Below are 18,674 nucleotides of genomic sequence, written 5' to 3'. Positions count from 1 at the left end.
AAAGCAAACTCAATTGCTACTTGGCCCTAAACAGACAATACAACATAGCTGATTACCTGACCATGGTAAAGGATAACAAACTGAGAAGAACCTTGACAAGGTACAGACTTAGCGAACATAGCCTAGCGATCGAAAAAGGCAGACACAGGCAGACCAGGCTGCCAAGAGAAGACAGGATATGCTCTCACTGCAGTCAGGGAGTAGTGGAGACAGATGCACTTCCTCACAGCTTGTGGAAAATATCAGGGCATCAGGGAGAATTTCTACCAAAAATTCTCACAAATATGCCCTGAATTCAGAAATTTGAATGACGACCAAAAACGCCCATACCTACTAGGGGAAGAGAGAAACATTGTAACACTAGCGGCACACTATGTTACAGCTTGCCATAAACAGAGGGACAACCAGTAAACCTAAGAAAAGAATATATATAAATTATGCGAATGTATATTTATACACTCAGGGATATATCTGTTTATACACTGTATGAATAGAACTGCGTTTATGTGCTAAACCATAAATGTATTTTGATGCTTTGGCAACATAAGATGTAACTTATCATGCCAATAAAGCGATTTGAATTGTGAATTGTGAATTGGGTGTCCCTTTAAATGTGGACGGGGAGAGGGAGTCCGTATAAATGTGGAGGGGGGTGGTGTCCCTTTAAATGTAGAGGTGTTGGGTGTCCCTTTAAATGAGGAGGGAGTGGGTGTCCCTTTAAATGTGGAGAGGCGGAGCCACGCATACTCATTCGGCCCCACCACAGAAGCAGGCTGCGCGGGGCCTCCGGGGATCAGACCGAAGACCGGGCCCGGGAAGAGGCGGAATCAGCGGCCGGGTAAAGTAAAGTGTTTGGGAATCGATTTAAATCGAGGTGAGGGGGGAGCGGAGAGTGAGATTATAAAGTAAAATACGAGAAAACCAAACCTGAGAGTCGGGGCGGGCGGGGCCTCCGCGGACACCGGATGGAGCGGATTCAGCCGCGCGCCGTGGCGAAGTGAACCGAAGCAAGGTGATTGTGATTGACGGGAGCGCGGACCAATAGGAAGACGGCTGAGCTGGGAGGACTGAACTGGGCGGCCTGGTCCTCCAACCAGTGGTGGCGAGGCTAGGGGGCGGGACCTTTCTCTCTGGCGCTGAGGCTGGGGCCCGAATGTGACGTCATCAGAGGAAGATGGAGGCCGGCCCGGCCTGTGACTGACGGGAGCTTTGACCAATAGGAAGAGGGCGGGCCCGGGTCCGCCCACCAATGGCTGCGCAGAAAGGGGGCGGGGCCTCCTCCAGCTCAGGTGCGCTGGGGCCGATTGTGACGCGCTGTCCCCAGGTGAGAGCAGCTCAGTCAGCACAGAGCTGGGGCTGGAATCTGGGAGAGGGGCCACAGTCAGCACAGAGCTGGGGCTGGAATCTGGGAGAGGAGCCGCAGTCAGCACAGAGCTGGGGCTGGAATCTGGGAGAGGGGCCACAGTCAGCACAGAGCTGGGGCTGGAATCTGGGAGAGGGGCCGCAGTCAGCACAGAGCTGGGGCTGGAATCTGGGAGAGGGGCCGCAGTCAGCACAGAGCTGGGGCTGGAATCTGGGAGAGGGGCCGCAGTCAGCACAGAGCTGGGGCTGGAATCTGGGAGAGGGGCCGCAGGCAGCACAGAGCTGGGGCTGGAATCTGGGAGAGGGGCCGCAGTCAGCACAGAGCTGGGGCTGGAATCTGGGAGAGGGGCCGCAGTCAGCACAGAGCTGGGGCTGGAATCTGGGAGAGGGGCCGCAGTCAGCACAGAGCTGGGGCTGGAATCTGGGAGAGGGGCCGCAGTCAGCACAGAGCTGGGGCTGGAATCTGGGAGAGGGGCCGCAGTCAGCACAGAGCTAGGGCTGAAATCTGGGAGAGGGGCCGCAGGCAGCGGGCCTGGCAAAGGGCCAGAGCCACAGCAGCTTCACTAAAGATAAATTTTAAAAAGATTATTTAAAGACAAATTTCCTGCAGTTTCAGAGACAGCCTTTGTCACTGCAATAATTTCTTAAATGTTTAATCATTAAATCAAAAGCATCAAAAAGGAAGGCGGTAGCAAAAGTAAAGAAAGACTTGCATTTATATAGCGCCATTCACTACCACCGGACATCTCAGCGCTTTATAGTCAATGAAGTACTTTTTGAAGTGGGGTCACTGTTGAAATGTGGCAGCGCACAGCAAGCTGCCACAAACTGCAATGTGATAATGACCAGATAACCTGATTTTGTTATGTTGGTTGAGGGATAAATATTGGCCAGGACTCCGGGATAACTTCCCTACTCTTCTTCGAAATAGTGCCATGGGATCTTTTACATCCACCTGAGAGAGCGGACGGGGCCTCGGCTTAACGTCTCATCAGAAAGACGGCCCCTCCGACAGTGCAGCACTCCCTCAGCACTGCACTGGAGTGTCAGCCTAGCTTTATGTGCTCGAGTCTCTGGAGTGGGACTTGAACCCACAACCTTCTGACTCAGAGGCGAGTGAGCTACCAACTTTTTTTTTTATAAATATACTTTATTGAACATTAAGAACATTTACAACATCTTGATAATGAGCTGCCCACTGAGCTCTAGCTGACAACGTTGGTCCCTTAGAGGGAGAGACAGGAGAAATTATTATGGGGAATAAGGAAATGGCAGAAACGTTAAAACAAATATTTTGTATCTGTCTTCACAGTAGAAGACACAAAAGCATACCAAAGATGGTGGGGAACCGAGGGTTTAATGAGGGTGAGGAACTTAATGTAAAGTACTGGAGAAACTAATGGGACTAAAAGCCGACAAATCCCCTGGACCCGACGGCCTACATCCTAGGGTTCTAAAACAGGTGGCTGAAGAGATCGTGGATGCATTGGTTTTGATCTTCCAAAATTCCCGAGATTCTAGAACGGTCCCAGCGGATTGGAAGGTCGCAAATGTAACACCGCTATTCAAGGCAGGAGGGAGAGAAAAAACAGGGAACGACAGGCCAGTTAGCCTGACATCAGTCGTTGGGAAAATGCTGGAATCCATTGTTACGGAAGTTGTATCAGGGCTCTTAGAAAATCATAACATGGATAGGCTGAGTGAACATGGTTTTATGAAAGGGAAATCGTGTTTGACAAATTTATTGGAGTTATTTGAGGATGTAACTAGCAGGGTAGATAAAGGGGAACCAGTGGATGTAGTATATTTGGATTTCCAAAAGGCATTCGACAAGGTGCCACATAAAATATTATTACACAAGATTAGGGCTCACGGGGTTGGGGGTAATATAGTAGCATGGATAGAGGATTGGTTAACATGCAGAAAACAGAGAGTAGGGATAAACGGACCTTTTTCAGGTTGGCAGGCTGTAACTAGTGGGGTGCCACAAGGATCAGTGTTGGGGCCTCAGCTATTTACAATCTATATTAATGACCTAGATGAAGGGACCAAGTGTCATGTATCCAAGTTTGCTGATGATACAAAGCTAGGTGGGACAGTAAGCTGCGAGGAGAACACAAAGACTCTGCAAAGGGATATAGATAGACTAAGGTGAGTGGGCAGTAAGGTGGCAGATGGAGTGTAATGTGGGGAAATGTGAGGTTATTCACTTTGGTAGGAAGAATAGAAAAACAGAATATTTTTTAAATGGTGAGAAACTTTCAAATGTTGGTGTTCAGAGAGATTTGGGTGTCCTCGTGCAAGAAACACAGAAAGCTAGCGTGCAGGTACAGCAAGCAATAAGGAAGGCAAGTGGCATGTTGGCCTTTATTGCAAGGGGGTTGGAGTATAAGAGTAAGGAAGTCTTGCTCCAATTGTACAGGGCCTTGGTGAGACCACACCTGGAGTACTGTGCACAGTTTTGGTCTCCTTATCTAAGGAAGGATATACTTGCCTTGGAGGCGGTGCAACGAAGGTTCACTAGATTGATTCCTGGGATGAGAGGGCTGTCCTATGATGAGAGATTGTGTAGAATGGGCTGATACTCTCTGGAGTTTAGAAGAATGAGAGGTGATCTCATTGAATATCACAAGATTCTGAAGGGGATTGACAGGGTAGATGCTGAGAGGTTGTTTCCCCTGGCTGGAGTGCCTAGAACTAGGGGGCACAGTCTCAGGATAAGGGGTCGGCCATTTAAGACCGAGATGAGGAGGAATTTCTTCACTCAGAGGGTTGTGAATCTTTGGAATTCTCTGCCCCAGAGGGCTGTGAATGCTGAGTCTTTGAGTATATTCAAGGCTGAGATCGATAGATTGTTGGACTCTAGGGGAATCATGGGATATGGAGATCGATGATCAGCCATGATCTCATTGAATGGCGGAGCAGGCTCGAGGGGCCATATGGCCTACTCCTGCTCCTATTTCTTATGTTCTTATGGACTTTCAAAAGGCATTTGATAAAGTACCACACAAGAGACCTACTCGGAATATAGAAGCGCAGGGAATTAAAGGGCTGATGGTAATTTGGGTATATAATTGGCTGAGGGATAGGAGACAGTGAGCAGTGCTGAGGGATGTTTTTCTGACTGGAGGGAAGTATGCAGTGGGTTCCCCCAGGGGTCAGGATTAGGACCATTGCTTTTCTCTTATATATATAAATGACCTGGATTGGGTATAAGTTTGAAGTTTACAGATGATACAAAACTTGGCAACGTAGTAAATAGTGAGCATAGTAGTAGCAGACTTCAGGAGGACAGAGACAGACTGTGAAATGAGCAGATACAAGGCAGATGAAATTAAATGAGGATAAGTGTGAAGTGATGCACTTTGGGAGAAACAACAGGGAGAGGCCGTATAATCTAAATGGGACTATTTTGAGGGGGTGCAAGGGCAGAGGGACCTGGGGGTCCATATTCACAAATCTTTGAAAGTGCCACGGCAAGTTGGTGAGGTTTCAGAAAGCGTGTGGGATACTTGGCTTTGTAAATAGGGCCATTGAATACAAAAACAAGGAAGTTATACTAATCCTTTACAAATCACTAATTAGGAACATAGGACAGGAGGAGGCCATTCAGCCCCTCGAGCCTGTTCTGCCATTCAATGTGATCATGGCTGATCTGCGATCTAACTCCATACACCCGCCTTTGGCCCATATCTCTTAATACCTTTGGGTAACAAAAACCTATCAATCTCAGATTGAAAATTAACAATTGATCTCGCATCAATTCCCATTTGCGGAAGAGAGTTCCAAACTTCTACCACCCTTTGTGTGTAGAAGTGTTTCCTAATTTCACTCCTGAAAGGTCTGGCTCTAATTCTTAGACGATGCCCCCAGTCCTAGAATCCCCAACCAGCAGAAATAGTTTCTCTCTATCTACCCTATCTGTTCCCCTTAATATCCTGAAAACATCGATCAGATCACACCTTAACCTTCTAAATTCTAGGGAATACAACCCTAATTTATATAATCTCTCCTCGTAACTTAACCCTTGAAGTCCGGGTATCATTCTGGTAAACCTACGCTGCACTCCCTCCAAGGCCAATATATCCTTCCTAAGGTGTGGTGCCCAGAACTGCTCACAGTACTCCAGGTGTGGTCTAACCAGGGTGTTGTACAGCTGCAGGGTTTTGGCCTCAGCTGGAGTCTTGTGTACAGTTCTGGGCACCACACTTTAGGAAGGATGTCAAGGCCTTGGAGAGGGTGCAGAGGAGGTTGACCAGGATGGTACCAGGGATGAGGGACTTCAGTTATGTGGAGAGATTGGAGAAGCTGGGATTGTTCCACTTAAAGCAGAGAAGGTTAAGAGGAGACCTAATAGAGGGGTTCAAAATGATGAGGGGTTTTGATCGAGCAAGTAGGGAGAAACTGTTCACTCTGGCATGTGGGTCGGTAACCAAAGGTCACAGATTTAAAATAGTTGCTAAAAGAACTAGAGGGAAATGAGGAGAATTGTTTTCACACAGAGGGTTGTTAAGATCTGGAACGCACCATCTGAAAGGATGCTGGAATCAGGTTCCACAGGAACTTTCAAACAGTAATTGGACATGTCCTTGAAGAGGACTAGTTTGCAGAGTTCTGGGGATAAAGCTGGGGTGTGGGACTAAATTGGACAGCTCTTTCAAAGAGCCGGCACAGACACGATGGGCCGAATCACCACCTTCTGTGCTGTTAGATTCTATGATCAGTGTGAACACGCTGGTGTCTCTTAAGGTTCTTGGAGCTTTTAAAGCTCTTCCCACAAGTCAGAACATTTAAAGGGTCTCGTCAGTGTGAACAAGCTGATGTGACAGGAGGGTGGATGACTGAGTGAATCCCTTCCCCCACACGGAGCATGTGAACGGACTCTCACCAGTGTATACGAGCCGATGTCTCTTCAGCTCCCTGGAGATTTTAAAGCTTTTCCCACAGCCAGAACATTTAAAGGGTTTCTCTCCAGTGTGAACTCGCTGATGGGCCAGCAGGCTGGAGGACCGAGCGAATCCGTTCCCACACACACGGATCAGGTGAATGGCCTCTCCCCAGCGTGTAGGAGCCGGTGTCTCTTCAGCTCCCCAGGGCTTTTAAAGCTTTTCCCACAGTCAGAACCTGTAAACGGCCTCTCATCACTGTGAACAAGCTGGTGTCGCTTCAGATGCCCGGGGCTTTTAAAGCTCTTCCCACAGCCAGGACATTGAAATGGTCTCTCCCCAGTGTGAACTCGCTGGTGTGTTTGCAGGTGGGATGAACAAACAAATCCCTTTCCACACACGAAGCAGGTGAATGGACTATCCCTGGTGTGACTGCGCCATTGAACTTCCAATGCAGACGGGGAATTGACTCCCTTCCCACTGTCCCCATCTTTACCCGGTTTCTCCCCGGTGTGACGGTGCACGTGTCTCACCAGGTCAGGCGATCGGCTGAATCCGTGTCTACACACTGGACACGTGTGCGGTTTGTCATCGCTGCTTTCTCCTTCCATGTGGGGGAGGTTTTAAGAGAGCGAAAAATAAAAATGACAGCGGAGAAGGCAATAGAGCAAGGTAGCAGTGGGGGGATTAAAAACCAGAGCATGTCAGGAAGGGACAGAATGTATAATGGTAAAGTAGTGAAGGGGGTAAAAGCAGGAATAAATTGTCAGAAAACATATTTGAAAGTTCTTTATCTGAATGCACGCAGCACTCGTAACAAAATAGATGAGTTGACGGTACAAATAACTACACATGGGTATGATCTGGTGGCCATTACAGAAACATGGCTGCAAGATGATCATGACTTGGAACTAAACATACAAGGGTATTTGACAATTAGGAAGGACAGACAGGAAGGAAGGGGAGCTGGGGTTGCTATGTTAATCAAGGATAGAATCACTGCAAAAGTCAGAAATGATATTGGGTCAAAGGATCAGGATAGTGAAACAGTTTGGGTGGAGATAAGGAATAATAAGGGGAAAAAGTCACTAGTGGGCGTAGTCTATAGGTCTCCTAACAGTTGCAACTCTGTTGGTCGGTGTATAAATCAGGAAATAGTTGGGGCTTGTAATAAGGGAACAGCTATAATCATGGGGGATTTTAACTTTCATATTGACTGGACTAATCAAATTGGGCATGGCAGCCTTGAGGAAGAGTTCATAGTGTGTATTATGGATGGGTTCCTTGAGCAGTACGTAACTGAACCAACCAGGGGGCAGGCAATCTTAGATCTGGTCCTGTGTAATGAGACAGGATTAATAAAAAATGTCCTAGTAAAGGATCCCCTTGGAATGAGTGACCATAATATGGTTGAATTCCAAATTCAGTTTGAGGGTGAGAGAGTTGGATCCCAAACCAGCATACTGAGCTTAAATAAAGGAGTCTATGAAGGTATGAGAGTAGAATTGACTAAAGTGGACTGGGAAAATAGATTGAAGTGTAAGACGGTACAGGAGCAGTGGTCTACATTCAAGGAGATATTTCACATCTTTCAAGATAAATATATTCCACTGAGGAAAAAGGGGAGTAAAAGAAAAGACAGCCATCTGTGGCTTAGTAAAGTAATAAAGGATAGTATCCGACTGAAAACAAGGGCATATAAAGCAGCCAAATCTAGTGGGAGGATAGAAGATTGGGAAGCATTTAAAAGCCAGCAAACAATAACTAAAAGATTAATTAAGAAAGGGAAGATAGATTATGAAAGTAAACTAGCAAAAAATATAAAAACAGATAGCAAGAGTTTCTACAGCTACATAAAAAGTAAAAGGGTGGCTAAAGTGAACGTTGACATCCCTTAGAGGATGGGACCGGGAAACTAGTGGTGGGGAACATGGAGATGGCAAAGACGCTGAACAAATATTTTGTATCAGTCTTTACAGTAGAGGACACTAAAAATATCCCAACACTGAACAAACAGGGGGCAATGGTGGTGGAGGAGCTAAACACGATTAAAATCACTAAGGAGATAGTACTCGGTAAAATAATGGGACTTAAGGTGGATAAATCCCCCGGACCTGATGGCCTGCATCCTAGGGTCTTGAGAGAAGTGGCGGTAGGGATTGTGGATGCATTGGTGATTATTTTCCAAAACTCCCTGGACTCAGGAAAGGTCCCAGCAGATTGGAAAACTGCTAATGTAACACCCTTATTTAAGACTGGAAGTAGACAAAAAGCCAGAAACTATAGACCAGTTAGCCTAACATCTGTGGTTGGCAAAATGTTGGAGTCCATTATTAAGGAAACAGTAACAGAGCATTTGGATAAACATAATTTAATAGGACAGAGTCAGCATGGTTTTAAGAAGGGGAAGCCATGTTTGACAAATTTGCTCGAATTCTTTGAGGACGTAACATACAGGGTGGATAAAGGGGAACCAGTGGATGTAGTGTATTTGGACTTCCAAAAGGCATTTGACAAGGTTCCACACAAGATTACTGATCAAGATTTAAAAAATCACGGGATTGGGGGTAATATACTGGCATGGGTGGAAGATTGGCTATCTAACAGAAAACATAAAGTTGGGATAAATGGTTCGTTCTCGGGCTGGCAATCAGTAACCAGTGGTGTTCCGCAGGGGTCAGTGCTGGGACCCCAACTCTTTACAATCTATTTTAACGATTTGGAGGAAGAGACCGAGTGCAACATATCCAAGTTTGCCAACGATACAAAGATGGGAGGGAAAGCAGTGAGTGAGGAGGACATAAAAAACCTGCAAAAGGACATAGACAGGCTAAGTGAGTGGGCAGAGATTTGGCAGATGCAATATAATATTGGAAAGTGTGAGGTTATGCAATTATTATCTAAATGGAGAGAAACTGCAAAGTGCTACAGTACAAAGGGATCTGGGGATCCTGGTGCATGAAACACAAAAAGTTAGTATGCAGGTGCAGCAGGTGATCAGGAAGGCCAATGGAATCTTGGCTTTTATTGCAAGGGGGATGGAGTATAAAAACAGGGAAGTCTTGCTTCAGTTATACAGGGTATTGGTGAGGCCACACCTGGAATACTGCGTGCAGTTTTGGTTTCCATATTTAAGAAAAGATATACTTGCTCTCGAGGCGGTTCAGAGAAGGTTCACTCGGTTGATTCCAGAGATGAGGGGGTTGACGTATGAGGAAAGGTTGAGTAGGTTGGGACTCTACTCATTGGAGTTCAGAAGAATGAGAGGCGATCTTATCGAAACATATAAGGTTGTGAGGGGGCTTGATCGGGTGGATGCGGTGAGGATGTTTCCACTGATGGGTGAGACTAGAACTAGGGGGCATAATCTTAGAATAAGGGGCTGCCCTTTCAAAACTGAGATGAGGAGAAACTTCTTCACTCAGAGGGTAGTAAATCTATGGAATTTGCTACCCCAGAGAGCTGTGGAAGCTGCGACATTAAATAAATTTAAAATGGAGATAGACAGTTTCCTAGCAGATAAGGGAATTAGGGGTTACGGGGAGAGGGCAGGGAAGTGGACGTGAGACTAGATTCGGATCAGCCATGATCCTATTGAATGGCAGAACAGGCCCGAGAGGCCGTATGGCCTACTCCTACTTCTTATGTTCTTATGTGCAAAGGCCGATGATATTCAGTTCCTGATGAATCGAGCGAATCTGTCAGATTTTGACGTGATGTTTGGCCTGAGCTTCCCGCCTGTAACTGCTCCACTTCTATAACCCTGTAAATAGAGTTCAGAAAAGGATCAGAGGGAAACTGTTGTTTAATTTTCCCCTTTCCGAACCTAGGGGCAGTGAAGCTGATTTTCAGGCCCCAGCTGCTGCACATGTTGGTTGAAAGGATCAGCAGTAATGGCGGCTGTAATACCCACAAGTCCCCGGCACTGCAGAAAGCGCTCTGTTGACTGAGTCCCGCGCATGTGCTCATGGCCCCTGCGCTCTTCCCTCCTGCTCTACAGTCGCCCGTCCCGATCGGTCCGCAACGCGCATGCTCAGCGCACAAAACCCCGCGGTTGGAACATCGGGCGCGCATGCGGAGCCGCAACATCTTGTGCGCGGCTCAGGTGGGGGCGAGTCGGTGTTTTGCCTCAGCCGCCAGGGAGGTGCGCATGCGCAGGATGACCCAACATTCTTCCAGTCAGCAATCACTCCCTCGTTTCTTTAATAGAAACAGAAAATGCTGGAAATACTCAGCAGGTCAGGCAGCATCTGTGGCGAGAGAAACAGAGTTAACGTTTCAGGTCGATGACCTTTCGTCAGAACTGCTTGTTCTTTAGTGTCAGCTGTGCCTCAGTGGGTAGCACTCTCGCCTCTGAGTCAGAAAGTTGTGGGTTCAAGTCCCACTCCAGAGAATTGAGCACAAAGATCTAGGCTGACACTCCAGTACAGTACTGAGGGAGTGCGGCACTGTCGGAGGTGCTGTTTTTTGGAGGAGATTTTAAACCGAGGCCCCGTCTGCTCTCTCAGGTGGACATCAACGCTCCTGTGGCACTATTTGAATAAGAGCAGGGGAGTTATCCCTGGTGTCCTAGCCAATGTGTTTATCCCTCAATCAACATAACAAAAAACATAGATTATTTGATCATTATCAGATTGCTGTGCGCTAATTGGCTGCTGCGTTTCCTACATTACAACAGTGACTACCTCATTGGCTGTAAAGCGCTTTGGGACGTCAAGTGGTGGTGAAAGGCACTATATAAATGCAAGTCTTTCTTTCTTCACTGGTCTCACCAGTGCCCTCTCCTGGCTGATGGTTGATTGACAGCCGAGCGTCCGCGCATTCACACACAGAGCAGCGGTTTGGACCGAGTCCGGCACAGCGACCCCCTCCCGGTCACCAAGGGTAATAACTGCGCATGCCCAGAGGACACCAACCCCCCTCCCCCATTCAGAGCTGCACCTGCGCGGTCGGATCCTGCCGGACGGAGTCGGCGCGGGGCATTCCGGGAAAAGGCCTTGGTGTCGGTTCCAGAGTCGCGATCGGTGACGCAAAGTGAGTTTTCTCCACTCTGATTGATTGGGTGGAGAATCACACGGGGTTAGGGTGAGGGGGGATCGGGAGAGAATAAAGAGAAATAGAAAAACCTGAGAGTCCGCGAGGCCCCGGACCGAGCGCAGTCAGTTGGACGGAGCATGTGATCTCCTCGGGGACACGTGACCCGGGCCCGCGGCCTGATTGATGGGAGCTTCCGACCAATAGGGAGCGAGCGGGGCAGGGCTGGAGGAGCGAGCCGGCAGCGGGTCCTCCAACCAATCGGGGAGCCCGAGGGGCGGGACTAGCGCCGGCTGATTGTCAGATCCGCAGGGCAGCGAGTTTCTCCAGTCCCTTGTTCGGGGTTCGGGGCCCGGGGCCAGGGGAGGCTGTGGGCCTTTATTCCCCGCATTGGACACAAGGCTCTTTGGCTCACAACACACTGGCTCAGGTTTTAATAGAGACTTTTTAAATTCATCAATAAAAGCAGATAAACCTCGTGCTTCTGTGGAACAAACTTTCTAATATTTTATAGAATCATAGAATGGTTACAGCACAGAAGGAGGCCGTTTGGCCCGTCGAGCCCGTGCCGGCTCTCTGCAAGACCAGTTAAGTGAGTCCCACTCCCCGCCCTTTCCCCGTAACCCTGCAAATTTCTTTCCTTCAAGCACTCGAGGGGCCGAATGGCCAACTCCTGCTCCTATCTTCTATGTATCTATTATCCGAGGCACCGGTAGGCCCCACAGTGGCGGCGGCGGACCACCTGTGAGGAGCGGCGGTGGTGATATAAAGAGCGAGGCGGCGGAGTTTATAGGGTGTCTGTAATTCTTGTGACACTTCCTGTGTCCCTGATAACCATGTGTGCAGGAAGTGTATCCAGCTGCAGCTACTGACAAACCGCATTGCGGCGCTGGAGTTGCGAGTGGATACATACTGGAGCATTCGCGATGCTGAGGACATCGTGGATAGCACGTTTAGGGAGTTGGTCACACCGCAGGTAAAGGCTGCACAGGCAGGAAGAGAATGGGTGACCACCAGGCAGAGTAGTAGGTAGTGCAGGGGTCCCCTGTGACCATCCCCCTCTCAAACAGATATGCCGCTTTGGATATTGTTGGGGAGGATGGCTTATCAGGGGAAGTCAGCAGCAGCCAACTTCCTGGCACCGTGGGTGGTTCTGCTGCACAGGACGGGAGGAAAAAGAGTGGGAGAGCTATAGTAATAAGGGATTCTATTGTAAGGGGAATAGATAGGCGTTTCTGCGGCCGCAAACGTGACTCCAGGATGGTATGTTGCCTTCCTGGTGCAAGGGTCAAGGATGTCTCCGAGCGGCTGCAGAACATTTTGGAAGGGGAGGGTGAACAGCCAATTGTCGTGGTGCATATAGGTACCAACGATATAGGTAAAAAAAACAGGATGAGGTCCTAAAAGCTGAATATAGGGGGTTAGGAGGTAAATTTAAAAAATAGGACCTCCAAGGTAGTAATCTCAGGATTGCTACCAGTGCCACGTGCTAGTCAGAGTAGAAGGGGGAGGGATTCAAATTCCTGGGACATTGGAACCGGTTCTGGGGGAGGTGGGGCTAGTACAAACCGGACGGCAGGGCCGGGACCGATGTCCCGGGGGGAGTGTTTGCTAGTGCTCTGGGGGAGGGTTTAAACTAAAATGGCAGGGGGTTGGGAACCTGAGCAGGGAGACAGAGGAAAGGGAAACAAGGAAAGAAGCAAAAGACAGGCAGGAGAAAAACAGGTGGCGGTCAGAGAAATCATGGGTTTAAATCAAACATAGCCACAGTAAATAATAATTCAAAAGGTGTAAGAGTGTTTAAAAAAACAAGCCTGAAGGCCTTGTGTCTTAATGCGAAGATCATTCATAATATGGTGGATGAATTAGTTGCGCAAATAGAGGTAAACGGATATGATATGATTGGGATTCCAGAAACATGGCTCCAGGGTGACCAAGGCTGGGAACTCAACATCCAGGGGTATTCAATATTCAGGAAAGATAGGCGAAAAGGAGGTGGGGTAGCATTGCTTTTTAAAGAGGAGATTAACACAATTGAAAGGAAAGATATTAGCTCTGATGCTGTGGAATATGTATGGGTAGAGCTGAGAAATACCAAGGGGCAGAAAACATTAGTGGGAGTGTTATACAGACCTCCAAACAGTAATGCTGGAAATTAGAGATGCCTTCAATAAGGGCACAGCAGTTATCATGGGTGACTCTAATCTACATCTAGATTGGGCTAACCAAATTAGTAACCATACTGTGGAGGAGGAATTCCTGGAGTGTATACGGGATGGTTTCCTGGACCAATATGTCAAGGAACAAACTAAAGATCAGGCCATCTTAGACTGGGTATTATGTAATGAGAAAGGATTAATTAGCAGTCTTGTGTGAGGCCCCTTGGGTCAGAGCAATCATAATATGATAGAATTCTTCATTAAGATGGAGAGTGAAGTAGTTGACTCGGAGACTAGGGTCCTGAATTTAAATAAAGGAAACTACGATGGTATGAGGCGCGAGTTGGGTAGGATTGATTGGGGAATGTTACTCAGGGTTGATGGTGGATAGGCAATGGCAAACATTCAAAGATCGCATGCATGAACTACAGAATTTGTTCGTCCCTGTTTCGCATAAAAATAAAACAAAAAAGGTGACTCAACCGTGGCTAACAAGGGAAATTAGGGATAGCATAAGATCCAAGCAGAGGACATATAAATTGGCCAGAAAAAGTAGTAAACCTGAGGATTGGAAGCAGTTTAGGATTCAACAAAGGAGGACAAAGGGATTAATTAAGAGGGGGGAAAATAGAGTATGAGAGTAAGCTTTCAGGGAACATAAAAACTAACTGTAGATATGTGAAGAGAAAAAGATTAGTGAAGTCAAGCATAGGTCCCTTGCAGTCAGAATCAGGGAATTTATAATGGGGCACAAAGAAATGGCAGGCCAATTAAATACATACTTTGGTTCTGTCTTCACAAAGGAGGACACAAATAACCTCCCAAAGATGTCGGGGAACATAGGGTCTAATGAGAGGGAGGAACTGAAACAAATCAGTATTTGTAGGGAAATGGTGTTGGGGAAATTGACGGGATTGAAGGCCGATTAAATCCCCAGGGCCTGATAATCGACATCCTAGGGTACTTAAGGAAGTAGCCCTAGAAATAGTAGATGCATTGCTGGTCATCTTCCAAAATTCGATAGACTCGAACAGTTCCCATGCATTGGTGGGTAGCTAATATTACCCCACTATTCAAAAAAGGTGGTAGAGAGAAAACGGGGAATTATATCGTTAGTGGGGAAAATGCTAGAATCCATTATAAAAGATGTAATAACAGAGCACTTGGAAAGCAGTGACAGGATCGGACAAAGTCAACATGGATTTACAAAAGGTAAATCATGCTTGACTAATCTACTGGAATTTTTTGAGGATGTAACTGGTAGAATAGATAAGGGAGAACCAGTGAATGTGGTGAATTTGGACTTTCAGAAGGCTTTCGATAAGATATCCTATAAGAGATTAGCGTGTAAAGTTAAGGCACATGGGATTGGGGGCAAGGTACTGACTTGGATAGAGAACTGGTTGGCAGACAGGAAGCAAAGAGTTGGAATAAATGGGTCTTTTTCCGAGTGGCAGACAGTGGGGTACCCTGTGGGGTACCGCAGGGATCAGTCCTAGGACCCCAGCTATTCACAATATATATAAATGATCTAGACGAGGGAACTTGATGTAACATCTCCAAGTTTGCAGACGACACAAAGCAGGGTGGGCGTGTGTGAGGAGGATGCCGAAAAACTCCGGTATGATTTGGACAGGTTGGGTGATTAGGCAGAAGCATAGCAGATGCAGTATAATGTGGATAAATGCGAGGTTATCCACTTTGGTGGCAAAAACAGGAAGGCATATTAATTATCTGAATGGCAATAGATTGGGAGAAGGGGAAGTGCAACGAGACCTGGGTGTCCTTCTGCACCAGTCGCTGAAGGTAAGCATGCAGGTGCAGCAGGTGGTTAAGAAGGCAAATGGTATGTTGACCTTCATAGTGAGAGGGTTTGAGTAAAGGAACAAGGATGTCTTGCTGCAGTTGTACAGGGCCTTGGTGAGACCACAGAGTGAGTATTGTGTGCAGTTTTGGTCGCCTTATCTGAGGAAGGATGTTCTTGCCGTGGAAGGACTTCAACGAAGATTCACCAGGCTGATACTTGGGATGGCAGGAATGACGTATGAGGAGAGATTGGGACAATTGGGCTTGTACTCACTGGAGTTTAGAAGAATGAGAGGGGATCTCATTGAAACCTATAAAATTCTGACAGGACTGGACAGACTAGATGCAGGAAGGATGTTCCCAATGGCCGGGGAGTCCAGAACCCGGGGTCACAGTCTAAGGATACGGAGTAAGCCATTTAGGACAGAAATGAGGAGGAATTTCTTCACCCAGAGAGTGGTGAACCTGTGGAATTCTCTACCACAGAAGGCAGTAGAGGCCAATACATTAAATATATTCAAGAAGGAGTTGGATATATTTCTTAAGGCTAAAGGGATCAAGGGGTATGGGGAGAAAGCAGGGACCGGGTACTGAATTTTGATGATCAGCCATGATCGCATTGAATGGCGGAGCAGGCTAGAGGGGCCGAATGGCCTACTCCTGCTCCTATCTTCTATGTTTGTATGTTTCTATGCTTCAGTTTGAGCTGGAGTGGAGATGGAGGAGAAGCTGCTGAGTTTAACCCCCAGTACTTCTGAGCCCAGGAGGACCCAACAATTTCCAATGTGAGACTGTCAAGGGAGGTGGATTCTGGGGGAGATTAGGTTGTTACACAGACACTGTCCGTACAATGTAAAAGAGTATTGTTTTAGGAACAAGTATTTCTGTACAGGCTTTTAATCCAGTTTACATCTACAGATTTGTTTTAATTCATTCTTGGGATGTGGGCGTAGCTCGCAAGAGCACCAAATATTGCCAATCCCCAGTTTCCCGTTGAGAAGGGGGTGGTGAGTCGCCTTCTTGAACTACTGCAGTCCGTGTGGTGAAGGTATTCCCACAATGTTGTTCGGTAAGGAGTTCCAGGATTATGACCCAGCAACGATGAATATATCTGACTCAGGATGATGTGTGACTTGGAGGGGAACTTGGATGTGATGGTGCTCCCATACAACAGCTGCCCTTGTCCTTCTAGGTGGTGGAAGTTGCGGGTTTTGGAGGTTCTATCAAAATTCTGGTCGAGTTGCAGATGTATAAAGTTCCTTTCCTTTGCCCCCTCCCCCTCCCACCTCTCTCTCTCTCTCTCTCCTCCCATAGAGGCCAGAGTCTTGTGTAGGCCCAGACCAGGTGGCGGATTTCCTTCCCTGAAGGACATCCGTGAACCAGTTGGGTTTTTATGACAATCCGGCAGCTTTCATGGTCACTTTTTTCTAGTGCCGGCCCACCAAATGACCAGATTCACTCAGCTCAATTTCACAACCTGCCTTTGTTTTCTTGTGGGTTGTCTCTCACGCTCCCTGTTTTAAATTAATTTTACAGGGCACTGGAAGGGGAGGACTTACAGACAGGAAGCTCAAACGAAACATCACTTCAAGATCTGACAGTCACTCGACTCATCGGATCTGAATATCACCGGCCTCTGAACATGGAAGCAAAAAGCACCATTCACAGCGGGGAGAAACCGTACACGTGTTCTGTGTGTGGACGAGGCTTCAGCCAACCCTCTGGCCTATCGAGACACAAGCGCATTCACACTGGGGAGAGGCCGTTCACCTGCTCCGAGTGCGGGAAGGGATTCAATAATTCCTCCACCCTGCTGAATCACCAGCGAGTTCACACTGAGGAGAGACCTTTTAACTGCTCGGACTGTGGGAAGTGCTATAAAGGTTCCGGGGAACTGATACGCCATCAACGTGTTCACACTGGGGAGAGACCGTTCACATGCTCTCACTGCGGGACTGGGTTCAGGCGATCATCTGAGCTCATTGTACACCAGCGCACTCACACTGGGGAGATGCCGTTCAGGTGCTCTCACTGCGGGACTGGGTTCAGGCAGTCACCTGCGCTCACTGTCCACCAGCGCACTCACACTGGGGAGAGGCCATTCACCTGCGCTGAGTGTGGGAAGGGATTCACTCAGTCATCCACCCTGCTGACACACCAGCGAGTTCACACTGGGGAGAGACCGTTCACCTGCCCTGAGTGTGGGAAGGGATTCACTCAGTCATCCCACCTGCTGAGACACCAGCGAGTTCACACTGGGGAGAGGCCGTTCACCTGCCCTGAGTGTGGGAAGGGATTCACTCAGTCATCCCACCTGCTGAAACACCAGCGAGTTCACAAGTGACTGCAGGCGTTGGATTCTGTTGTTGCTGCTGTTAATCACATCCAGGACTGAACCATGTTCATTCTGACAGGTGGGGATTGTTTCTGCTGATGTTAATAACTCTGGGAACTGGGCTGGAGTTTAATATTCTGGATAGATGTCAAATAAATCAACTTTGTTTTAAACACATTGTTGTAGATTTTTGTCTTTCCCACCTGAGTGTTTAGCATCACCTGGCTGGAGCTCAGAAAGGACAATCTGGGGGAGGATCGTACGGCGGGAACAGAACTCCAGCCTGGACACAGTCCTTCAGGGCCACACTGAGAGGGGCAAACGGCACTTTGGTCTTGTCTGTCTTCACTGACGGCAAAGTTGCCGTGCGGGTTAATCTCGAGGCGTGTGAGAAACGTGTCCCAGCCACTCTCTGCCATGGTTCAGAGCTCCTAGGCACTGAATAGAAGGCTCCTTTTGGAATGTACCCCAGTGCTTTTTTTTAATGGCCTTATTAACCTGTGTTGCTACTTTTAGTGATTTGTGTATCTGTATCCCTGGATCCCTCTGCTCCTCTAGCCCATTTAGACTCTTGGGGGGAAATTCGGTGATGCCCCCTTTGGGTCGCTAACGTCACCGGGGCTAATTTTAGCCCCCTGAAAAAGTTAGCGCCCTTGTGCATTAAATTCAGTGGTAGCGCCCCAAGCAGGAGGCGGGGTGCTACTGGAAGCGTTCCCCTCACTCTTGAGGCGCTACCGGTGAATTTCATGGCACTTCGTGTAACAGCGCCCGTTGGCACATAGCACATCATAGCAGACCTCCCTCCCTGATTAAAGGGGAGGGGCCTAGCACTGCACACACTGGGGCCCTGCTGGACCACCGGGGAGCAGGGTGTCCGATCAAGAGGAGCACCGGGCTGAGCGATCGCGGCCGACACCCCAAAGAAGAAAGGGGAAGGGGGCAGGTGCTGGCAGTCGGCTAAAATAAAAGGTTGCCGCCCGACACCTGGCCTTTAAGTGGTGTCGCCGCGGCTGCAGGAATGACCCCTGACCCTGTCGGACATATCGTCCGGCGATAGGTCAGGGGTCGCAACCCAAGGTTGCAGCCGGGGTG

General features: G+C 48.1%; 1 protein-coding gene across 1 annotated transcript; it reads left to right on the top strand.

The window, feature by feature from the left end:
• The first annotated feature begins 746 nt into the window (after nt 1-746).
• On the top strand, nt 747-17,755 carry LOC147091571 (uncharacterized). Its single transcript, XM_085976811.1, has 2 exons — nt 747-838; nt 16,784-17,755. Exon 2 carries the CDS (start codon nt 16,890-16,892, stop codon nt 17,589-17,591), a length of 702 nt encoding a protein of 233 aa, XP_085832937.1. The 5' UTR covers nt 747-838; nt 16,784-16,889; the 3' UTR covers nt 17,592-17,755.
• Nucleotides 17,756-18,674: the final 919 nt, after the last annotated feature.

The sequence above is a fragment of the Somniosus microcephalus genome, unplaced genomic scaffold (assembly GCF_052327205.1).
Source record: "Somniosus microcephalus isolate GS21.2 unplaced genomic scaffold, FLI_Smic_1.0 unresolved_chr3, whole genome shotgun sequence".
Taxonomy (NCBI): Eukaryota; Metazoa; Chordata; class Chondrichthyes; order Squaliformes; family Somniosidae; genus Somniosus; species Somniosus microcephalus.
Note: the sequence above shows the minus strand (reverse complement) of the source record. Positions and strands in the feature narration are given on the sequence as shown.

Excerpts from the sequence above, each read along its gene's own strand:
- LOC147091571 (XM_085976811.1), top strand. The coding sequence starts at position 16,890 with ATGGAAGCAAAAAGCACCATTCACAGCGGGGAGAAACCGTACACGTGT.